General features: G+C 36.3%; 2 protein-coding genes across 10 annotated transcripts; one reads left to right on the top strand and one right to left on the bottom strand.

Annotated features, from left to right (window-relative positions):
* Positions 1 to 852: 852 nt before the first annotated feature.
* Positions 853 to 6,520, top strand: LOC122291169 (E3 ubiquitin-protein ligase SDIR1). Of its 8 annotated transcripts, none has more exons than XM_043098813.1 (9): positions 853 to 1,146; positions 2,918 to 3,081; positions 3,219 to 3,273; positions 3,385 to 3,437; positions 3,546 to 3,774; positions 3,970 to 4,084; positions 4,285 to 4,336; positions 5,146 to 5,271; positions 6,175 to 6,520. In XM_043098813.1, the coding sequence occupies exons 2-9, from the start codon at positions 3,004 to 3,006 to the stop codon at positions 6,298 to 6,300; spliced, it is 834 nt and encodes a 277-aa protein (XP_042954747.1). In that variant the 5' UTR covers positions 853 to 1,146; positions 2,918 to 3,003; the 3' UTR covers positions 6,301 to 6,520. The 8 variants fall into 8 exon arrangements, with proteins under 8 accessions (XP_042954747.1, XP_042954769.1, XP_042954751.1 ...); XM_043098835.1 differs by lacking the exon at positions 853 to 1,146 and adding an exon at positions 1,185 to 1,558 and having other exon boundaries at positions 5,146 to 5,296; XM_043098817.1 differs by lacking the exon at positions 853 to 1,146 and adding an exon at positions 1,191 to 1,558 and having other exon boundaries at positions 2,934 to 3,081.
* Positions 6,521 to 6,968: 448 nt separating this feature from the next.
* Positions 6,969 to 10,334, bottom strand: LOC122291203 (peptidyl-prolyl cis-trans isomerase FKBP20-1). 2 transcript variants are annotated; one of them, XM_043098845.1, is made up of 6 exons: positions 10,177 to 10,334; positions 8,590 to 8,718; positions 8,358 to 8,491; positions 8,199 to 8,278; positions 7,591 to 7,683; positions 6,969 to 7,436 (listed from the first exon to the last, which is right to left on the bottom strand). In XM_043098845.1, exons 2-6 carry the CDS (start codon positions 8,696 to 8,698, stop codon positions 7,286 to 7,288), a joined length of 567 nt encoding a protein of 188 aa, XP_042954779.1. In that variant the 5' UTR covers positions 8,699 to 8,718; positions 10,177 to 10,334; the 3' UTR covers positions 6,969 to 7,285. The 2 variants fall into 2 exon arrangements, with proteins under 2 accessions (XP_042954779.1, XP_042954788.1); XM_043098854.1 differs by lacking the exon at positions 7,591 to 7,683.
* Positions 10,335 to 23,559: the final 13,225 nt, after the last annotated feature.

Below are 23,559 nucleotides of genomic sequence, written 5' to 3'. Positions count from 1 at the left end.
CTCCCAGATTCCACCGACTGTCTTCCCAAAAGTCTGTTTTTTCCTTGCTCTGTTGAATTCAATATCTCTGTGTTCTCTTTTTGCTGCATTTGCCATTCATTCAAATTATTTAACTACATACGTAGAAATATGGTAAAGTATAATAGCATCTATGTTTACTTCTATACGCACGATGAATAGTTTTATGTGCACAATCTGAAACCAGCATTGATTTTCTGATAAAAGAAATTTCCAAATTTATTACGCGAGACTTTTTATAAATGTAACGTTAAATATAGTTTTATAATACACAGACATTGAATTTGAAAAATGTATGGTTAGCTATTAAAAAATAATATATATATTTTTTTATATGTAGGTTTTAGATTTAACAATTTTTTTTAAAACAAATACACATAATTTATATATTCTAATACTTTAAATATTATTTCTCTTATTCTAATAAAAAAACTATCAACTTTAACGAGTCACCGCACACTATTCCTTGTAATAGTTTATATAAAGAAAAAAAATATATCATACTCGATAATCCTACATCATATACATACGGAAAGGGAAAAAAAAAATTGTATATCATAATGTAGAGTTGCTAAATAAAATAACTCTAAACAAAATAAAATGACTAGGATTATAAGGTAACTGCCCGAGATTAGAACGTGGCTAATACTGATGACTAGGATTATGTCCGGACGATTTAAGAAATCTGTTTGATACAAGGGCATAGTGTTTTTGCGTTAAAGTGTCCAATTTTCTTGGGGATCTAAGGGTTAAAGGAGCTGCTCTGATTGGAAAAGCATACCAATTAATATAATGGGGAAACCTTTATCTTGTTATATGAATTGGAATGGGAAACCTTTTTTGAGAGGCGACAAGTCTTGTAACTTTTTTTGAAGCCGTCTTGATTAAATATTAAACCCTAAAGAGTTTGGTTTGACGGCAGATTTGTATTTTCCTGAGGTTTCTTGATGAATATCTGAGCGTTTCAAGGGTTAAGGACTTCCCTCTTGCAAATCAGAGTTTCGTTGCAGTCGGATTGTTCAGCTCTCTGTCACGCAGAGATGGAAATATTCCTGATCCATCTCTCTCAAGATGTAGGAATGGTTTAATAGCAGATCTTGAGGGCGGCACGACAGCTTTGGTTTCCTAGTATGTTTTGAAGCCGTTGCAGGTTTTTTTATTTAATTTTATTATTTTTTCTTGTGTGTAAAAGAGGCAAAACCTTTAACCTTGTATAACCGACCATGGTCGATATGATATACGCCAACCAGACGCATTAAAGTCCACGTGAATATTAATGCGACGTCGTTACACTCGATTTCCCCAATTCTTGTAATATTTGTAAAACGAATAATCAAACAAACAGCTCCAACCAAAGCTTACGAGGAAAAGCTTCTTGATCTAACGATCGGCACGTCCGAGTCCGAGTCGGGACTCGCTGATCTGCCTCCCGGCTCTTACACAGTCCCCCATCATTCGACGGAGATCCGAACGTTGCATTTGATCAAAACGCTTTTTCTAAGTTACGATGCGATAATCTCTCCTGTATCGATCTGATTCCGTAAGTCACACTTTCGCTTTTCCAATCCCTCGTTGCCTTTCGAGTTCCATCTTTCCAAATGGAAGATCACTAAGCTTTAATATTATTTATTTTATACACTTTGTATGCCATGGTGTTGATTGCTGAATTTTGTTTAGTATGTGATATGTGGAATGTGATTTTGGGATTAGGTTTTTGGCTGATCTCAAATTTCACAAATGTAAATGGCTTTTGGTTTTTGCTTGCTCTTCTTGTTATTCTAGAGAGTCTGATGCATGACTAATATGATTTTACAAAAATAGATTTGTACGATTCATTTATCTTTTCCTGTGTCTCCCATGTGATTTAGGCATTGGTTATTTTGCTAAACACGCATATGCGCCCCCAAATTTAATGGTTCGGATTGAGCCATTAGAGGGAGTGGCTGTCTTGCTTCTATCACTCAAAGCATTGAAAAAGTATTGGGATGATGGGGAAAATGCACTTTCCACGATCAAACTAATAGCGTTTTACACTTTCTACCCGAAACTGCCAACACTTTATAGTTTTGGGTGCAAAATGTAAAATGTCTCTTAGTTGAAGGGTGAAATTCCCCAGTATAATACTATTTTTATTTAATTACCAGAGCTTGTTTTATACTGTCAACTGCTTAAATGACTATAATACTTCATGGCAGCCCGTTGGCAGTGGCGGAACTACTAAGGGGTTTGGGGAAAACCCCCTCCCCCCCCCCCCCCCCCCCCCCCCCCCCCAACCCCCCAAAAAAAAATTCAAAATTTGATGAAAATTAAAATTTTAAAGGGGTTTTTATAAAGTAGACTATATGAAAATTAGTATTTAGCCCCACTATTTTTTTTTTTCTAACTTGCCCCCCGCCCCACCAAAACCAGATTTTCTGGTTCCACCCCTGCCTGTTGGGACGTCATGTTGTGGTATGAAACAGGAGTCAAGTAACGACTTTGTGTTAAAACATGATGATCTATATTATTCATTTTTATTTTTTTTAAGTAATAACATATTTCATTGATATAAAGATTGGCATAGCCCAGTTACACTAGAGGTATACAAAAGCATAGCCCAAGCCCAAGTAATCATCTATATTTTTCTTACACGTTAGAAAACTTGAGAACTTCATGCTTTTTGATATTAAGTCTTTAGTTTTCACCGATAAAATGCCAGCATTTTATGGGTCATGCAGTTCAGATTAATGGAAAATTAATAGGGGATGGATCCCTAATTGGGCTTGTGTATCAAACAGAATTTCTAAATTTATAATTTTTTTGGTGCTTGTTAATGTTTTTGATTGCATTGAACTCCTTTTTTTGTAGCACACATTACTTTACATCTCATTAATGGGTGGTTTATAATTTTGCATATCAGAAGTGTATTTTGTTAGGTGCTTTCAATTTCCGGTGGGCTTGGTAAGAAGTCACATTATAAGCTTGTGAAGCCTTCAACCTACAGCTATGAGTTTTGTATTTCGGGGGACGAGAGGAGATATAGAAAGTGGATTTCCAGGATATATACCTGAGCGGCGTGCAATGGTACATTTCTTTTTAATTTATTCGTTGGGCCAGAATATACTTTTGTCCCAAAGCCTGGATGATTATACCATTCCCATTTGGTTTCTTTTCTGAATTCTCAATCACTGTGTTCTGATGTTGATTCTGATCTCCATCAGCGTGTTCACGCAGCACGTCCTGTTAATTCTAACTCACTGGCTTTTCTTGTCACAGGTATTTATAGTTTATTTTGTTTATTTTTATATTTGGTATTTATTTTTTCAATCAACGTGGATTTTCTAGAAATGTGTTTTCTTATCAACATAACTTGTTAAAATGTGTCAGTTCTCTTGCTATTCATGATACTAAACTCGCACCAGATGTCGCCTAATTTTCTGGTATGTCCATTTACTGATTTTTATGTGAGGAATTTTGTATTTTTAATGAACGATTATGTGATTTTTAATTTTTTCAATAAACTACTTTATATGCCCTTCTCTGTGTAGCTTTGGCTAGTCCTCGGTGTCTTCTTGATGGCTACAACGCTAAGGATGTATGCAACTTGCCAACAACTTCAAGCTCAGGCCCAAGCTCATGCTGTGGCAGCCAGTGGGCTTCTTGGCCATACTGAGTTGCGTTTGCATATGCCACCATCCATAGCACTTGCAACAAGAGGCCGACTACAAGGCCTCCGACTTCAGCTTGCACTTCTTGACAGGGAATTTGATGATCTAGGTGTGTTTGTTATGGTGCATTTGTCTAATATTATTAATTTGGTGTTTAAAGCTCTTTTTTTTTTTTTTTATTGGTAGGTGTTTAAAGCTGGAACTCAATAAATGCTATTATAGCTTGAGATTCAAAGCCATAACTAGTGATTTATATTCTTAGGATATTCAGATTATTATGAGCTCTTTTGGCACTTAATTTCAGATTATGAAACCCTGAGAGCACTGGATGCCGACAACGCTCCTGCAGTTCCTTCTATGACTGAGGAAGAGATAAATGCACTTCCTGTTCACAAGTACAAGGTTGCAGGTCCTCAAAAGTATGTTCCTCTGGCTGAATCTGATATTTGGAGTTGGGGTTTGAATGAACTATGTTGATTGTAGTTGTTCAATATCTTGGTTTGAAACCCAGTTATCTTTAAGATTATTTTTTTATTGGTGGGTTATCTATAAAATTAAATGTAATATTTGTGCACTGATGTACGGCAATAATATGACTTGGAATTTTTCTTTTTTGCAGCAGTAGCCTATCGATGCAACAGGCTTCATCTTCAGGATCTGCAGCAGAGATGGTATGTGTATTTAAGTCCTTTTCTTCTTGTCTCTCTCTCCTCTTCTATTGTTGTTTGGGGACTTTTGATGTATTGTTGAAAAAGAGATATCCACTTATTCACCAAGCCAAAGTTTGGTGCTGCAGTATATGCATGTGAACATACATGTGCAAGTGTTTTTCTCCCATTTGGATTATTCTTGTTTCTGAAATGTCTTAAGTTTAAGGCATTCCTTTTTGATGACATGGAAGTCACCCAGGGTCCTTCAGACCCACCCCTAGGAAGTATCTTCTAGATAGACACAACCCCACCCATGAAAACCGTCCTGAGCTCAAGGAATCTTGCTGGTTATACTCCGTGTCTAAGGAACTGTAAGCAAGTCGTGCTCTCCATTGCTAATTGCGATGTGCAGAGTGTTTATTGCTGAAAATAGTGGGACATTTTGGGGGAAAACTGTGTCCAGTTAGGCATTTGTCTCCCAGAAGCCCCTAAGATCATATAGAGGATGTTTGGACTTTTGAAATGTGTTTTCTATATGTACCTCTGAGGATCAAATGGGGCTGGTCTATATGCTATTTGTCATAATCGGAGAAAGGTATGGTTATTGTTTAGTTGTTTGTTTTTGTCAGTCTGAACTTGTGTAGCGTTCAGGAAATTAAATCATCTTTGCTTTTGTGTAGTTTAAAATTATGTTAACATACTACACTTTTATCCCCGTGGATGAAACTTACTTTCCATTCTCAGATTTTTCTTTTTCTTTTTTTTCTTTTTTGTAATATTTTTTTTAAAATTCTTGAGAGTGACATCAGTTTTACAATTCTCTCTTAAAGCAGAAGCAAGACAATCCCAATAAGGTTGTGAGCACTAAGGCCTCAGAAGATGAATTAACTTGCAGTGTTTGCTTGGAGCAAGTTAATGTGGGAGAACTTATCCGTAGCTTGCCATGTTTGCATCAGGTTCCTTGTCGTCTTGCTCTTAACTGTACTTTCTTAGCTCATCATTGAATTATAAATTCTTTTTTCAGTTCTCAAAAAGTTGGAACTTTTTAAACAGATTCCGTCAAATTGTTTTAGTATTTATGCAAAATCTCCATTGTAACTTCTAGTTAGGTGTTTCTCATATGCATCACCTGTGTACCTGGGTTTTGCCTATTTCAATGAATATAACTTCTTGATTACCTAAATATATATTAAAAAAAAAAAAAGGTATTTATGCAAAATCTGTCCCGGGGAAGTACTCGTCTGTGTCAAAAATTAAGAGTGGGTGTACACATCTTTTGCGTCTTCACTTTCTGGTTACTTTGACAGTCATAGCACACTGTAGAACTGTCCTTTCACACTGAAAATGATTATTTCCCTCCTCCCATGGGGGACAAGGCATTACAAATGATGTTTTAATCATGGGACCTAAAACCCCCCTTCTTTGAGCTTCTGCCTTTAGATGCCAAGTAAAGAGCTGACTGCCACAATTCCTGTGTAAATTCTGTGGTACATATTTAAAAAAATAATAATAATAATAAATAAATAAAATAAAAATAAAAAAATAAAAAATAAAAATAAAAATAAAAAATTATGTGGTACATTATTTAACAGGACTATTGGAGATCCCATTTCTGGGACATACAGAAAACTGGTTTTTCTTCATAGTTATGTTTATTACAACGAGTTGGATTCATCTGTATAAGAATCTGATATATGAAAGAGCCAGTGGTCTTTGTACATTTTTGTGATTTTATTAGTAGAGTTTTTCTCGTATCCAACGAAGCATTGTCCTAGGCAGTTATTCTGAATGACCAAGCTGCAATTCTACTAATATAAGCTTATGCAAAAAATGTACTAATATATTTGATCATCTTGCAGTTCCATGCTAACTGCATCGACCCTTGGCTGGGACAGCAGGGAACATGCCCTGTTTGTAAATTTAGGGCGGGATCTGGGTGGCAGGAAAATGGACAAGGTGGCTTGGATGCTTCTTACATGGTTTGATTACATGGATGCCTAAAGCTTTTGGATATATTCACATATATGAATATGGCCATAGATTGGGCAAAATAGGGGGTTCCTTCTTGTAACTTACGGCCAGCATTGGTGTAATTATCTCTGACATATAGGTACTATAGAATACCATGTCGTCGGTCATATAACAGATTGTAATTGTACTCTTGGAAGATCTCATTGGAATTAGATATGTTTTGAAATTATCTGACGAGAGAATCCAGGTAGCCTTTTCATTTTTGGTATTTGTTGTACCGTCGCTGTGATGCTGAGCATTATAAACCATCTTTTCCTCTATGTTTTTATTTTATCATCTCCTTGAAACCAGGGGCAACCCATTTGACTTAACCGTTTTGGTTTTTAGAAGAACTAAATTCTAGGTAAGGCGTTCGAACGTGGGTAGTGTAGTGTAAAGTGTTAAAACTGTAAACCCTAAGCCGTCCTGATTGCTTTTCTATATATAGCTCATGGCCAATATGAATTTGATCATAACATTCAACGATGAATGGTAAGGACTGGCTTTATACATGATTTGCATCACCAAGATTAATATCAAGAGATCCCATTTCCGAAAATGGCCTTCGCCTTGTAGCATTGCAGCATCGGTTATAAATATAATGCGATACCGTCAGATAAAGAGAAACATGTAGGCGAGAGAATTTGATACTCATAATAAACAGTTCATATAAGACGCTAATGCAGACTAGTTTTTTGTTTGTCTTGGTGATTGGTGTCACGAAATTGAGTTCTGTTGCCTTCTTGAGTGGTGTTCATACACCCAACCAACAGATTTCCACTCCAACAAAGTAAAAGTATTTAGAGATGGCCCTGGCCCCGGCCCCGCCCCGGTGTCTGATGTTGCTACCGTGGCACAATTTATAGTCTTAACACATTTCAAATATTGTTTATACGTCTCAATATAGTAAAATATTAGTTATCAGCACACATTAACGTGAATGAAACTTGCGATATGCCACTACTTTGCTTTGCCCTTCCCCTTCCCTTGACCTTTCTTGGATTCCAGCTTGGCTTGAATTCGGGCAGCTGCAGCCGCTTTAGCATCTTCTCTCTTCTTCTTCTCTTCTTCTTTGGTAGCGGCAGCAAGCTCCCTCTGCCTTTTCAGCTCTCTGGTTTGAAGTTTAACACGAAAAATAACCCATTAAATATTTCTCAAAGTAGGCAGATCTCAATAAAAAGAAATATATATATATATATAATGCAACTGACTTGGTCTGACATTTCAAGAGAGAATAATACATGGAAATACTAAAGCAAACTTACTCTAGCCTAGTCCTCTCCTCTGACGCACTACCCAAACTCGAACCCTTCCGTGGCCTGCAAGCCACTAATTGCACCTCAAAGATAAGCGTAGCACTGCATGGGATGCAAATAACGGGCCCTTGAATTAAATTTGAAGAAACTCAGATGATCTATTAACAATGAACTAACAGTAGACAAAGGCAATTAACCAAGCAAATGCAACACTTTTCTGGATAACAACACACAAACAAAGTATTGAACTCTAGGACATTGCCATGATAGGATTGACCCTCGTGTAATCCTAACCATCTGTTACCCTAACTTTATTTTTCAGGCTGGTTTTCCTTGAGTATCTTATTCTTTTTCTTTTTCTTTTTCTTTTTCTTTTTTTTGAAGTAATTTAACACGAGCATATTGTGGGAGTACTAAATACATATTGTTCCCACTTTGAATGAAATAGGTCATGGTAAGTACCTACGTTCCAACCCATGAGCAGGATTACTCTCATGCTTGCAAGACACATTGCTACGCGGTTTCGTGGGAGAGTTTATGCATGCACGTTTACATAAGTTGCTCTTTAATGTGTTTCAACTATGTAAGATCATAACTCATAAGTGCAACGAGATTACTCTGGTGGGATATCTGGCGGAGAACCCGCACTGCCATAGGCATATTCTGGCTTGCACGTGACTTTTGCAACTTCCCCAACCTGGTAAAATAAGAAGCAGAGAATGTCACAAAAAGACTACATAAATGCCCAAAAATATTCTGTCAAAAGATATTGTGACCTTCATGGTTCTCAATGCAATGTCCCAAGCCTTGATTACAGTGCCCTTTCCAAGCTCAAAAGAGAATACAGTATTGTCTTCGTGTGTGGTATCAAAAACTTCGCCATTATCAGCAAGAACACCTTCATAATGAACTGCTCAACACAATAAATAAATTGTGATGATTGCAGATTTAACGAACTGCTAACCACTTTAATCCTTCAGGGAGAAAATTTTAGCAATAAGCGGATACCATCAACAAGAGGAAGGTCTTCTGTTGGAGCAATAGCATCAGCTTTGGCTTGGCTTACAACTGTCTTTATAACACCTCCATCACCGGTTAAATCAATCACATCACCCATGGCTCCAAGCTGTCAACGGCCTGGTCAGGCACAACCAACATCAGGAATTGGGAAAAACTAAATACTGCTTGGAATTTAAATATTTGCAGAAAGAATGCTGCTAAAGCAAACTAGACCAAGAAATGCTACGGCTAAGGCCCTTTACTATGTTTGCATGGTGCTACCAAACTGCTAAAGTATTCCCAATTAAACATATGCTAAGAACTAAGAAGTATCAGTAAACAGACGTTAAGAACTTAATTATTCCTATTTGCTCCACTTACCATTACTATCCTTGCAGTTGTCAATATATTTTTCTAAATAAATAAAAAAGTAAAACCCAAGAAAGTCATGCTCCTTCTCAGTGGATCAAATAAGGGGATGCATGGATAAACAAATTAATAAGCTCAAGATATGACAAAAATTGGTTAAACGATTTTATAAACAAATGGAAAGAACCAACATAATGTTTACTGAAGTTCTTGTCCAGAAAGTTTTCCTTTTTCAAACCTTTTATGGTCATGGAATGGGCATAGGATTAACGGGAAGCGTGCCTAAAAAATATCCCAAAGCAGTGACTTGAGATTTATAGCGGGCATTGGAATAATCATCCAGAATAAAACTCAGATCCTGACATTTCTGCTGTAGTGAGAGGTAAAGGGAGGCATGGAGGAGAAATAAACAAGATCATATCAACTGTAGTCTGTTGTAAGGCAATATCAAATGATATTGACTACAATGAGGGTAATAATGCACACATTTCATAGTTTAGATCTATTGTAGTATCTTGACACCAAGCAGAAGGCAAGTATCCATTTAAACTAGAATTTCTTTCTTATTAGTGACTACAGGAGCAGTGTTATGGGGGGGTAGATTGGCAGTCAGATGGAAATAGAGAATATTAACAAGACAAGCCCACCAGAAGAACAAGATTACACTGTTGACTGACTCAAGGAGCTACCTCCACAAGCTAAGGGAAGCAACCCTCCCAAAATTACAATTGTATTCAAGGCTTTAAGCCAAAACTCTCCGTAGAGGGGAAAATAAAGGGTCCAAAAGTCATGCTTCTATATACGTGCACATAAACCCTTTCAAGAATCCTAACAGAAAAAACAACTCAATAAAATAAATTGAGATAATTCCCAAATATTCCTCAAGTGGGTGCAAAAGGAACATGATATAATTTGACCCAAATTGGGATCTTTTTTAGGAACGGCGTTGATTTTGGTTCTTTATGTCAAACTTTAGGATGCACAGGAAAATAAACAAGTATCTGGATAAAGAACAAGATTAGGGTTTAGTATCTATTGAACACCACTAATTACAGTTCACCATATCCATCTAAATTAATAACCAAAACGAAAAATAAAATTACTGCAATCATACACGTATACATAATTGGAAAATTGGAATAAAAAAGTAGCACGAAATTTCTTTTAAAAAATGACAATTTCTGAGAATCTAGGGTTTGTGACAGAGAACACAGCAGTTGTACGAACCCGTTACTAAGCGAAGGGGGAGCTGACGAAACGAAACGGAGAGATCGGCTATTGGATTGATTCGGGGACAAAGAATCGTGACGAATTGCGGACAGATCGGTGGCCATAAGCGTCTCGACGAAGTTCGCAGTACGACTGCAAAGAAGGTAGCTTTGTATGTCTGAGGGGGATGGTAAGTCCACGCGCATAGCGCGTGTCTAGTGTTGCGGTGATTTTTTTTTTTTTTTTGTCTTTTTCCTAAATTGTATGTATTAGAGCTCGATTTAGATTTCTTCTTATCTCAGTTTATCCTATTATTATAATTTATATAAAATTTCAGATAAAATGTAATAAATAATTTAATATTTTAAAATTTTAAAATAATAATAATATTTAAAATAAATATTTATTATAATATTTTTTTAATTTTTAATTTAATTTATAATTATTTAATTTTTTCTTAATCCCAACTAGCCTTCAAAGACTTTAAATGCAATAACCAAACAAATTATATTTGACAATTAAATGCATTTTTTGAAGTTTTAAGTTAAAACTTTCTTTGACATGATCAAGGAATACATAATACTTTTTTAAATTAATCAAAGAAAATCATACGAAAGACAATTCTATCTCAAAAATTTTCTTGAAATTGAGAATATTGCGTAGCAAAAATCAAATTCAATATATAGACTTCATTCTATTTTAAATCCACTTTGGATTAAAAAGCTATAAATATAATTAGTTCATAAAAAATATGGTATAAACAAATTCATTTATCATGTTACATTATATTATAAAATTATTTTTATTAAAAATATATATGATATAATATATTTAACTTTATCTATTTATGAATTTTATTTTTATAAAAACTATTGACAGTAATTCTCTTAAACTCTGAGTGTGTTTAAAAACTTCTCTACCGGTGAAATAAATCCGAACGATTCGCAGTGTCCGAAACAATTCAGTCACAGTACTGTCACAGAGTCTTTAATGTGAACTTGAAGTACTTAGTTAGGTGGGCTGTGGTGGCACCTGCCATCTAGGCGATGATGAGTGAGATGCATACATCTTTGACTGCTTTTTTATTGTTATAAATGCATGTTTTCGCCCGTGTGGACACATCTTCATCTGCCCCACAAACTGAGTTTTTGCTCGCCACGAAGGAATCATCAAAATCCTCAATTCCATGATTTTGATGTTTCTAAATCTGCTTCCTCAATTGGAATTCATTACGGATTGATTTCACTCTGGCTAGCTGGTTTTGAACCTCTGCTCATTCAAATGATTACAACAATATTATTTTACATATGACTCAAATGTTGTAGTGAAAGACAGAGTACATTAGGCCAAGCATGTGGACTGGACTTTGGATGGGAAAAGGAAGGACAGTGTTCATCAAAACTATGATTAAAGTGTCCTACGGGAAGAACAAATCTCACGTGTTGACATCAATGCAAGTCTGAGTGCAATGTATGGTAGAGAGAGGAGTTAAAAGGATTTAATGGAGTGGTCCAAGGTCCCCCAAAAACCAAGCATATCACGATGTGTTCGAGACACCACCTTAAATGTTATTTGTAGGAGTGCCATAAAGGATCATACATATGTATATATATACACATACGATGTCCTTGGAGAAGACCAACTTCCGGGGTCCCTACCCCTTTAGCCCAAGCTTGTACCATTAATTTGGGGATACCCCTCAACCCGACCGCCCTTACCTATATGTACTAAAAGCCCACTAAAAAAAACAATAAACCCCATCTCTCACTTTGGAGGTTGGGACCCACTCTAAAATTCGAACACTCTCGTGCTTGATGGGCCCCCTTCTACAACATGTGATGTGACGAATGGTCCAGAAGAGTTTTTTTTTTTTTTTATTCCCTACTTAACAGATTCTAACTCCGAAGTGTGAACGTCTTATCTTTTATATTTGCTAATAACTTCTCATATATATTATATTTTTCTACTATTTATAATTCCAATTCCAATTTCTTATATTGTTCTATTCTTCTTCTTATTTTGATCTTCCTCTTCATTGCTCATATAGAAGTATTTTATCCACAAAGTTATATCAAATATAATTTTGAAACATTAAAGACAAAATTACTGCTAAATTGTTGATGAGCTAAAATTTAAATATATTAAATTTTTTATTATTTTTATCATCACACACACACGTGTATATACATACTTTTGTCTTCAAGTACAAGATTACCCTAAGGTCAATCAGGGGCCCACAAACGGTTTCCTAAGAGAAGGCTTAGGGCTTGGCTGGAATCTTCTTTAGAGTTATGTTTAGGGTTAGGGTTGGCCCACGTAGATGAAAACATTGGCATTTGGTAAACCGAAGCGATAAGAAGGGGTGGGCCCACAAATTGTAGAGATAATTAATGACGTTTTAAGAATCACTCACGCCCTTGTTTGGCTCAGCTTGCCCATGCATCTATTTTGAGATTAATGTCACCCATTGGTCTCTCAAGTAATTTTATCTTCTCTCTCTTTTTTCTTTTTTATCTTTTTTTAGTGATCGAAAAGACTTAAGATTTTCAATCATCGAAACTAATAGTGGGTTCGGATAACGTGGGGCTGACACGTTTCCACTCGTGTCAAACCCATCATTAAAGATTTAAAATATGCAATAATAGTTTCACCCTTTTTCTTTTGGTCTTCAGGGGTCCCTTAGCACACGGAGCAAAATCCAATGATTTATATTCAAAACCTAAATCTCATAGGTACTTATGTTTCTCTAATTGCATGAAAACAGAAGAAAAATCCAGGAAAGCAAAGTTAATTGGTTGACCGTTGACCTGAAAAGTAGAGGACAACATATAGAATTTAGAAAAGCCAGAGAAAAAAAAGAGAGAGATTAATTATGCTTATCATCCCAACAGAAAGAGGCGAAACCAACCCATGAATTGTATGACTTTTATCCTTCTGCTTGACAATATTTTTCGAGAACATAAAATCCCCGACTGTAGTTTGTTGGTATTGAAATTAAAACCCTAAATGAAGACCTTTACCAATTTGTATTACCATGCATGCATCAAACCGCGGCCTCATTGGTGGATCAAGCCATTGAATATATATATATTTAGGGCAATAAGTCAGAGAAATTATACCAATAATATACTACTTATATAAATTGGTCGACTGTCAATGCAGGCAATGTTTGAGAAAACAAAAGGGCTTCGACCCATGTGTAGTTCTTGTGCTGCAATGTCAGCAAACGTGCATACTTGCCATTCCCAAAGCTAGTTTCACATTGGATCTTATACCATATATTCATCCTCCTTTGAAATAAAATCATATACTCGATTTGAATTTCCCATTCTGTATCACCATTACACGCCAAAAAGAAACAAATATTTTATTCCCTCTCTGGTCCTTTTTTTTTTTTTTTTGGCGTAAGTAATAAGTCATGATTCATTGTAGTGCCGAAGCTTTATGATTCCCAAAGGCTTTCCATTTTTTTTTTAAAGAATTGTCAGATCCATGACGGTACTACACCCACATATACAGTATAAACTACAGAAAAACCCAGCTGTAAAATTTCACGGACGAAAATACCCCCAGAAATACACTTTAATTACCTTTCACATTATTCGACTCTGCTAATGCTACCAGCTTTCAGTATACATAATTAATCTTCATATTATATATTTTAAAATTTGATTTTAAATATGAAAAAAAATTTCTACATTGAATTATGTATTTTTTGATTAAATAATAATAAAATAATAAAGAGAGAAGAAAAAAAAAAGAGCAAAAAAAAAAAAAGAGAGTTGGGAGGAGAGAGAAAAAACAATAAAATAATATTTGAAGAAGGAAAAAGACATATTCAAAGATGAATAATCACTGTTCATAATTATTTAAAATTATAAAGATAAATAAGTCAATGTAGGTAATTTTAAGGCAAGTTTATTCAAATTTAAGAATAAAAATAAAGATGAATAAACCATTACTAGTGCTCTTAGACTCTGAGAGCTCACAATGGATTTTGTAAAAGAGTTTTGCTACATACAAACACAATCGCGCATTAATCTGTATACCAATATTAATTTATTCATACTTAAAAGTTAAATTAATAATATTTTCAATAAAATCTACTTTTTGACTAATCAACTTTTTCAATATGAAATAAGGGGTCAAGTGGTCCAAAATGGTCAAAGAACTCCAGACTTTAGGACAAGACGATCGTTTGATTTAGGTAGGGTTTGATAATAAGATTAGAATTTTGAATTTTAACATAAAATATTAAAATATTATATTTTAATGTTATTATTATTTTAAAATTTAAAAAAATTAGATAAAGTTAAATTATTTATTATATTTTATATAAAAATTTAATAAAATTATAAGATGAGATGAGAATTTTAATAGGCTTAAACCGAATTGCCGTACATATAATGTCTAACCCGATTAGATTTATGTTAAAAAATGAGAATTTTTCTTTCGTAAGCAAATTAAATCGACAAATGAAAGGTTTTAAGGATTTGAAATTATCATATGTTAGGGATACGTGCAGATCATTCCAGTCCCACGCATACATAATGCATGTTCACGGTGCTTACCAAGATTTCATTGGAATAGTGGTTTCTGTAGTGTTATGGCAATTAATTTTATTTGCTATTGTTATATGTGATCTGACCTCTTTTGTGTCTTTGTGACATTGACCGTGTTAAATGAGTAGAAGATTCTGGAATGCTGAAGTTAAAAGCCTGAGTTGGTGATCACGTGTTCTGCACGTGACTCGTAAGCAGCATCAAGAGGAGTTAAACTTCAGCCGCAGGATCTGTACACGTGGAGCTATCTGTGCCACCATATATATGTATCGCTATGGGTCTTTCAGATAACCTAATCTTCATTTTGGTTTTTCAGCCAATTGAGTGAGAGCGTCTTCGAGAGAGAAAGCAGTGAGGGAAACTAGGGTTTTCACTGTTGTGAAGGAAATCTATGTAATTCTTACAGTGAGATGAGAGATTTGTAAATCTTTGAGTGTTTCTGAGGCTTCTCTGTGAAGGACATTGCTTATCAATAAAGATCTGAGGCTATTCCTGCCGTGGACGTAGACCATTAGGGTCGAACCACGTAAATCGATTGTGTTGTTCTTTTCTTGCTTATTTCTTGTTTATTTCCTGTCATTTCTGTTATTCTTTGATTATTGATCTTGCTACGGTTTAGTTTCTTGTTAATATTGTTCTGTTACAATCTAAAAATATTCTTAATATCTGTTATCTGTTAGGTTGAATATTTTGTTAGACTGAATCTGTTAGTAGTCCGAATCTGTATATAACATGATATTGCTGTTAGGTCTAATCTGTATATAACATGATATTGCTGATTAGGTCTAATCTGTTATTAGTGTTGAATCTGTTTGGTTCATGTACGTGAATATATTCTTGTTAAATCTTGCTTAATATCTTTATTTGAACTCTGTTTTTGGATTAGAATAAAGATAATTTCTAACAAGTGGTATCTAGAGTCTAGGTCGATGGGGACAATGAGGTTTGACATAGAAAAATTCACAGGGGATAATGACTTTGGGTTATGGAGAATAAAGATGAGGACACTCCTAGTCCAACATGGACTTCAGGATGCCCTCTTGGGTGAAAGGAAGAAGGGTTCTTCCTTGAAAGGGGAAGATAGGGAGACTGTCAAAGAAGACATTCTCCAGAAAGCCCACAGTGCCCTAATCCTATCTCTCGGGAATAAAGTCCTGAGAGAGGTGGCCACTGAGGACACTGCTGCAGGAATATGGTTGAAACTAGAGAATTTGTATATGACAAAATCTCTAGCCAACAGGCTCCACAAGAAAACCAAACTTTATACTTTTAAAATGAACCCTGGGCCTCATATAGGACAGCATCTCGATGAATTTAACAAAATCATTCTAGATCTAGCGAATATAGATATTAAGGTGGAGGATGAGGATCAAGCAATCCTCTTGATGAGTTCCTTGGACTCATCATATCAGAACCTTAAAGAAACCATGATGTATGGTAGGGATTCCTTGACTTTAGATGAAGTACAATCTGTACTTCATACTAGGGAATTACAAAACAAAGGTGATACCAAACAGGAACATGGGGAAGGGCTATCTGTTAGGGGCAGAACAGAAAAAAGAGAAAAGAAAGGCAAGAGTGACATCAAGAAATCTATGTCTAAATCAAAGGGAAAACATTTTAAATGTTTTCATTGTCATAAGGAAGGGCATTTCAAAAGAAATTGCCCTGACAGGAAAAACAATATAGGGAATAAGACCAAAGAGGCAGGGGATGCCTCTGTGGTGCTGGAAGGTTATGAGAGTGCTGAGGTACTCACAGTAAGTGAAGTTGATTCTAAGACAGAGTGGATAATGGACTCTGGTTGCTCTTTCCACATGTGTCCAGTGAAAGAGTGGTTTGAAACCTTTTCTGAATTAAAAAGGGGACATGTAATCCTAGGAAATAATAAGTCCTGTAAAATCATGGGTATAGGATCAGTTAGACTAAAATTACATGATGGTACTGAAAGAACCTTGAAGGAAATCAGATTTATACCTGAGCTGAAGAGAAATTTAATTTATCTTGGTATGCTTGATTTATCAGGTTGTACCTTCAAGTCTGAAGCAGGGGTTCTTAGGGTTACTAAAGGTTCCTTACTAATTATGAAAGGGGTTATTAAGAATGGGTTATATACATTGCTTGGAAAAACTGTAGTTGGGGAAGCTTCCTCTATACAGAACACTTTAGAGAATAAGTCTGTCTTATGGCATAGGAGGCTTGGTCATGTAAGCCAAAGGGGGCTTGTAGAGTTACAAAAACAAGGATTACTGACTGAACAGAACCTAGGAAATTTACCTTTCTGTGAGGATTGTATCTTTGGAAAGGCAAAGAGGATCAGTTTCAAGTCAGCAACCCATAATACTGAGCAAACCTTAGACTATGTCCACTCAGATCTATGGGGACCTGCAAGAGTAAATTCACATAGTGGAGGGAGTTATTTTCTCTCCTTAGTGGATGACTACTCTAGGAAAGTCTGGATTTATATTCTGAGGAACAAGAGTGACACCTTTGAAAAGTTCAAAGAGTGGAAATCTTTAGTGGAAAATCAAGTGGGAAGGAAGCTGAAAACCCTAAGGACAGATAATGGTTTAGAATTCCTGTCAAATGAATTTAATCTGTTTTGTCAAAAAGAAGGAATTCTTAGGCATAAGACTGTGAGGGAAACACCCCAACAGAATGGTTTAGCTGAGAGAATGAATAGGACAATTTTAGAAAGAGTTAGGTGTTTGCTGTCTAATTCAGGACTGCCCAAAACCTTTTGGGCAGAAGCTGCCACCACTGCAGTTCACCTAATAAATAGATGTCCATCCTCTGCTATAGGGTTTAAAACCCCACAGGAGTTATGGTCTGGAAAACCCCCCAGATATGACTACCTAAGAGTTTTTGGATGTGTAGCTTATGCACATTCAAAAACTGATAAGTTGGAACCTAGGGCACTTAAGTGCATTTTTATAGGATATCCTGAAGGGGTAAAGGGATACAAACTTTGGGTAGATGGACCTGGTAGACATAAGTGTATTGTTAGCCGAGATGTGACTTTTAATGAGTCACACATGGCTCGGGTACAAGAAACACAGCCAATCAATAATACTGACAAACAATTAGAAGGATCTCAGGTTGAGGTGGAGCAGGATGACACTCAACCTGAACCTGTAAATGGTGATGACAGTGACTCTGAGGATCAAACCTCAGAGGACACAGGTCAAGGTGGAGCCAGATCTTGGAATCTGGCTAGAGACAGACAAAGGAGGGTAATTAAACCTCCTCAAAGGTTTGGACAAGCTGACCTTACAGCTTTTGCCTTGACAGTGGCTGATGATGTTGTTTACCAAGAACCTAGGTCTTATAAAGAGGCTATATCTAGTAAAGACTCATCTAAATGGCTCTTGGCCATGCATGAGGAGATGGAGTCACTAAATAAGAACCAAACTTGGGTTCTGGTGCCTAAACCTAAAGGAGTCAGACTCATTGGATCCAAGTGGATCTTTAAAAGAAAGGATGGTATACCAGGGATAGAAGGGACTAGGTACAAGGCTAGACTTGTAGCAAAAGGATTTACACAGAGAGAGGGAATCGACTTTAATGAGATTTTCTCACCTGTGGTGAAACATAGCTCAATCAGGCTACTGCTAGCCTATACAGCTTTTGAAAACTTGCATTTAGAACAATTAGATGTCAAAACAGCTTTTCTACATGGTGAAATAGAAGAAGAACTTTATATGCAACCTCCTGAAGGCTTTACTGATAAAATAAATAATAATCTTGTGTGCTTTCTTAAAAAATCTCTATATGGTCTTAAACAATCTCCTAGACAATGGTATAAGAGATTTGACACACACATGATTAGTAATAAGTTTAATAGGAGTTGCTATGACAGCTGTGTATATTACAAGGAAGAAAAAGGAATAATGATATATCTTTTACTTTATGTAGATGATATGCTTATAGCTTGTAAAGACCGTGATCTAATTGATGAAGTTAAATGCATGTTGAAATCTGAGTTTGAAATGAAAGAACTGGGCCCTGCTAAGAAAATATTAGGAATGGAAATAGTAAGGGACAGAAATGCAAAGGTTTTATATCTGTCCCAGAAAACTTATATTTCTAAAGTCCTAAAGAGATTTGGTATGAACCTTTTGAAATCTGTTAACACACCTTTAGGTCAACATTTCAAACTTTCTGTAGATCAGGCTGCTAAAACAGATTCTGATATTGACTTTATGAAACAAATCCCCTATGCTAGCATGGTGGGGAGCATAATGTATGCAATGGTCTGTTCTAGACCTGATCTAACTTATGCAGTGAGTATAGTCAGTAGGTTTATGGGGAATCCAGGGAAACCCCATTGGCAGGCTATCAAATGGTTACTAAGGTACCTAGTTGGCACTACTAATCTAGGACTGAGTTATGGAAAGGGTGTTGAGAAAGGATGTGAGTTAGTTGGTTATGTAGACTCTGATTTTGCAGGAAATGTAGACACTAGAAAATCCTTAACTGGGTATGTGTTCACTGCTTTTAGAGGGGCTGTTAGTTGGAAGTCACATTTACAATCTGTTGTGGCCTTGTCCACAACAGAGGCTGAGTATATAGCATTGACTGAAGCAATAAAAGAGACCATTTGGCTAAAGGGCATTTCAAATGAGTTAAGTATTTTTAATGACAATATTTCTGTGCACTGTGACAATCAAAGTGCACTTCACTTAGCTAAAAACCAAGTTTACCATGAAAGGTCTAAGCATATTGATATAAGGCTTCATTTTTTCCGGGATGTTATAGAGTCTAAGATTGTAGGTGTGGAGAAGGTCTCAACTGAGGATAACCCCTCTGATATGATGACCAAGTCACTCCCAAGGTCTAAGTTCAGACACTGTTTGAACTTAATTAATATGGAGTCTGGAGTCAGTCCCCATTAGGGGGATAAGTGCAGGAATGAGCCAATGTTGATAATCGATAATTTTGGCAAATAAATCTTTTGCCAAGGTGGAGATTTGTAGTGTTATGGCAATTAATTTTATTTGCTATTGTTATATGTGATCTGACCTCTTTTGTGTCTTTGTGACATTGACCGTGTTAAATGAGTAGAAAATTCTGGAATGCTGAAGTTAAAAGCCTGAGTTGGTGATCACGTGTTCTGCACGTGACTCGTAAGCAGCATCAAGAGGAGTTAAACTTCAGCCGCAGGATCTGTACACGTGGAGCTATTTGTGCCACCATATATATGTATCGCTATGGGTCTTTCAGATAACCTAATCTTCATTTTGGTTTTTCAGCCGATTGAGTGAGAGCGTCTTCGAGAGAGAGAGCAGTGAGGGAAACTAGGGTTTTCACTGTTGTGAAGGAAATCTGTGTGATTCTTATAGTGAGATGAGAGATTTGTAAATCTTTGAGTGTTTCTGAGGCTTCTCTGTGAAAGACATTGCTTATCAATAAAGATCTGAGGCCATTCCTGCCGTGGACGTAGACCATTAGGGTCGAACCACGTAAATCGATTGTGTTGTTCTTTTCTTGCTTATTTCTTGTTTATTTCCTGTCATTTCTGTTATTCTTTGATTATTGATCTTGCTACGGTTTAGTTTCTTGTTAATATTGTTCTGTTACAATCTGAAAATATTCTTAATATCTGTTATCTGTTAGGTTGAATATTTTGTTAGACTGAATCTGTTAGTAGTCCGAATCTGTATATAACATGATATTGCTGTTAGGTCTAATCTGTATATAACATGATATTGCTGATTAGGTCTAATCTGTTATTAGTGTTGAATCTGTTTGGTTCATATACGTGAATATATTCTTGTTAAATCTTGCTTAATATCTTTATTTGAACTCTGTTTTTAGATTAGAATAAAGATAATTTCTAACAGTTTCAATGTCTTGAGAGTTGAGATCTCTCAATATACCGTGCGGAAACGTTGGTTTTGTATCAAAACGAGACTCTATAATAACTGCAGAACTAATTTCTGCAAAATACAATGGCGTTGAGGAGGCATCTATCATGGTTGCCCCTTCAGCATTCAAAGAGTCTCTCTCCCACGTTGATCCATCTTCTACGGGAATATCACCTTTTTGTTTATTAATTTTTGACATCCATGATTCATTATAAAATTAGAGAAAATAAGATAAAGTAATCATCTTTGTCAGCAGGGCGAGCCAGATCCACAAAGCTCAAACTGCAACGGTTGAATGGAATCTCCATCCGACCAGAGAGAGAGATTTGAGATCACAGAGTCAGAGACACCCATCACTTCAATCAAAAGTGAAGCCAGATGAGAGCCAAAAACTGAATTCCGGTCACCACCAAAACAAAGAAATTTAAAAGAACGGAGAACTTAAAAGGTAGAATAGGGTAAATGACACTGGGATGCTGAAGCTTTGAACCATTCTCTCTCTTTCAATTTCAACTTCTATTTTCAGACGGATAACATGGCGAAAGCAACAGCAACATCTAGAACCCGTCTCCAGTAAAGGAGATTCAGAGCTCAAAAAAATCTAACAAGAAAAACCATTAAGAAGGGGAAAAATTATATACAGGTATACGACTCTCATTTGCTTCCTCCTTGGACGCCAAGAAAAGCCTAAACTGGACGTTTTGTCAAAACCCAAGAACGATCTCGTAGAAAGACACAGAAAAAAAGAGACAACTTTATCCCTCTAACCCTCTATCCTTCCCTCGACTCTTTTAGGAATCGCTGTAGTCTCTCCAACAGATGAGCATGGTGACGCAGCGCCTCATGATGTAGAACCTAGCCCTCTGCTCCTTTACAAGCCTAGCACACTTTCTTGTAAAAGCACACCTTCTATGCGAGGAAGTCTTCATGAGAGGAGTACTCGAGGAGCGGCTTCTCGATGACCCTTCTTTCTTTGAAAGCTTCCATTTCTCATCAAAGTAAAACGGTGGTGGTGGTGGAGGAGGATTGGGGTTTGTACTAGAAGATATGGAAGCCATGGATGTAAACAAACTTTCTGGGGAGATATTCTCTTTCACTTCAATTACTTTTGCTGTGCTTTTGCAACACAGAGAAAGAGAGATAAATGAAAGCAACAAGAAGTGAAAAAAAAAACTGTAGGCAGTGAGTAACGGGACTGAGTCTGTGAGGAAGAAGAAACGGTGGGTTAGGGTTACTATTTATAATGGGTTTAGGGAGGAAAAGAGGTTGCAGATGGTTGGGACAGTGGGTATCACCTGGGTCTTCTTTGCCTCGAGAGCCCCACTTAGTATTTTATTAGTATATTATTTTATAATATCATTTTTTTTCAATGGAAAATAATTTTATAATAATGAGGTGGGTTCCCAAAGCACACGTCATGGGCTACTCAATTCGGTGAAATGGAGGGGATGGGAATTTAATGCTAGAAATCTCACTGGGCTGGATGTGGTGCTGAGACTGTAAAATTTATAGGGTTTGCACGAAAGTCTGTATAAAACAGTTTGAAAGCTGCATATGTTGAAAAGTAAAGAAAAATTTATAGAGATCCTGCATTCTGCCATCAAACCAGTTGGCAAGTAAAAGGAAACAAAAAAAAAAAAAAAGGCTTGTCACATAAAAAAAGGTCTTTGTGACATCACGCGCGCGCTTGAGGTTTAGGTGGCCAGGAATGTTAACTGCACTGAGTAGAATTTCTAAGAGGAGTGACTGTGAATGATGTGGAAACCCACTTGTGCCGGATAGAGATTTCTTCTTGTTTTCAAAGGTGGCCAGGAATGTTAACACGCCTTTTTCTTTTCTCGAACGGTAAAAAAGTTTTCTTGGCACGTAATCACAATGTACTCATTGGCTTGTGCTTTATTTATCCGAATGAAAGTTCAAAATTACTGCAAAGATAATTCACAAGGAGACGATAATACTTCTAAGAGATATAATTGAATTTGAGAAAAAAAAAAGTTTTATTAAAAAGAATAATTAGTTAATAACAACAAAATCAACTTTGCTTCGCTATTTCAAAACACTTGTATGGCTAGGATTTGGTAACTAAAATGGATTTAGAAGTACTTAAACAAAAAGGCGATTCTAATCTATATATGCCTGTTTCAAAGGAGTATTTTATTTAATCTATCTCCTTATTTTGCCAATAATCCCACCAATTAGCAGGTGTCAAGACCTGGCCGGGAAGAAAACAGTCATAGCGGTGTCCACTAGAAATAGAGGGAGTGACCACCTTTTTCACCTATGTCGTGGAACTAAATATATATATATATATATATGGGCCAAATCTAATAATAATAATAATAATAATATTGCCTCTGAACTCACGCCCTCCCATCCCTTTACGCGGTGCACGAACGCACCGACCACCAGATCCCGATGGGATACCCTCCAACAACGTGTCGTTCATGTTCGCATTGCATGGTTCAGCTCTAACTAGAAAGAAAAATTAGAATGGGGGTCTGTTTTGCTTGGTTGTGTTCCTTGTCGTAAAAGATTGTATAATATGGGAAGCTAGGTAGCGTTTTATGCAGTTTGGAAAGAGAGAAAGAAAGAGGATCAGGTGGATGTGACGGTACGAGAAAGGGGGAGGCCAATGGTGGCCTCTGGGCGGGGCCGGCTTGATGATCAATCTGATGCCTACCTCAGATTTCCCACAGTGACATATCGTATTGCATGTTCAATCAGTCCTGCCATTTTGAGCTCGAAGACGTGTTCTACTAGAGGTACACCCATCTATACATACATATATAAATATATATATATATATTCTTCGTACTCATGCGTTCTTTATCATATTCATCGTGGGTGTGGCAGAGACTCACCGAATCTAGAGGTTTCCGAAGCAGTGAAGAGAAATGTATATCAGTTTCATTTGCTATCTCGCATGTCGCATCCAATAAACGTACGTCCTAATTAATTAAATGATGATCACT

Source organism: Carya illinoinensis, chromosome 1 (assembly GCF_018687715.1).
Source record: "Carya illinoinensis cultivar Pawnee chromosome 1, C.illinoinensisPawnee_v1, whole genome shotgun sequence".
NCBI lineage: Eukaryota > Viridiplantae > Streptophyta > Magnoliopsida > Fagales > Juglandaceae > Carya > Carya illinoinensis.
The sequence above is the reverse complement of the archived record's forward strand: the minus strand, read 5'-3'. Positions and strand labels throughout refer to the sequence as shown.

Excerpts from the sequence above, each read along its gene's own strand:
- LOC122291203 (XM_043098845.1), bottom strand. The coding sequence starts at position 8,698 with ATGGGTGATGTGATTGATTTAACCGGTGATGGAGGTGTTATAAAGACA. Across the intron at positions 8,279-8,357 it reads TTGCATTGAGAACCATGAAG|GTTGGGGAAGTTGCAAAAGT; the intron begins GTCACAATATCT and ends TTATTTTACCAG. Across the intron at positions 7,684-8,198 it reads CCGCCAGATATCCCACCAGA|TGCTACGCTTATCTTTGAGG; the intron begins GTAATCTCGTTG and ends CATCCCATGCAG.
- LOC122291169 (XM_043098813.1), top strand. The coding sequence starts at position 3,004 with ATGAGTTTTGTATTTCGGGGGACGAGAGGAGATATAGAAAGTGGATTT. Across the intron at positions 3,274-3,384 it reads ACTGGCTTTTCTTGTCACAG|TTCTCTTGCTATTCATGATA; the intron begins GTATTTATAGTT and ends AAAATGTGTCAG. Across the intron at positions 5,272-6,174 it reads GCTTGCCATGTTTGCATCAG|TTCCATGCTAACTGCATCGA; the intron begins GTTCCTTGTCGT and ends ATCATCTTGCAG.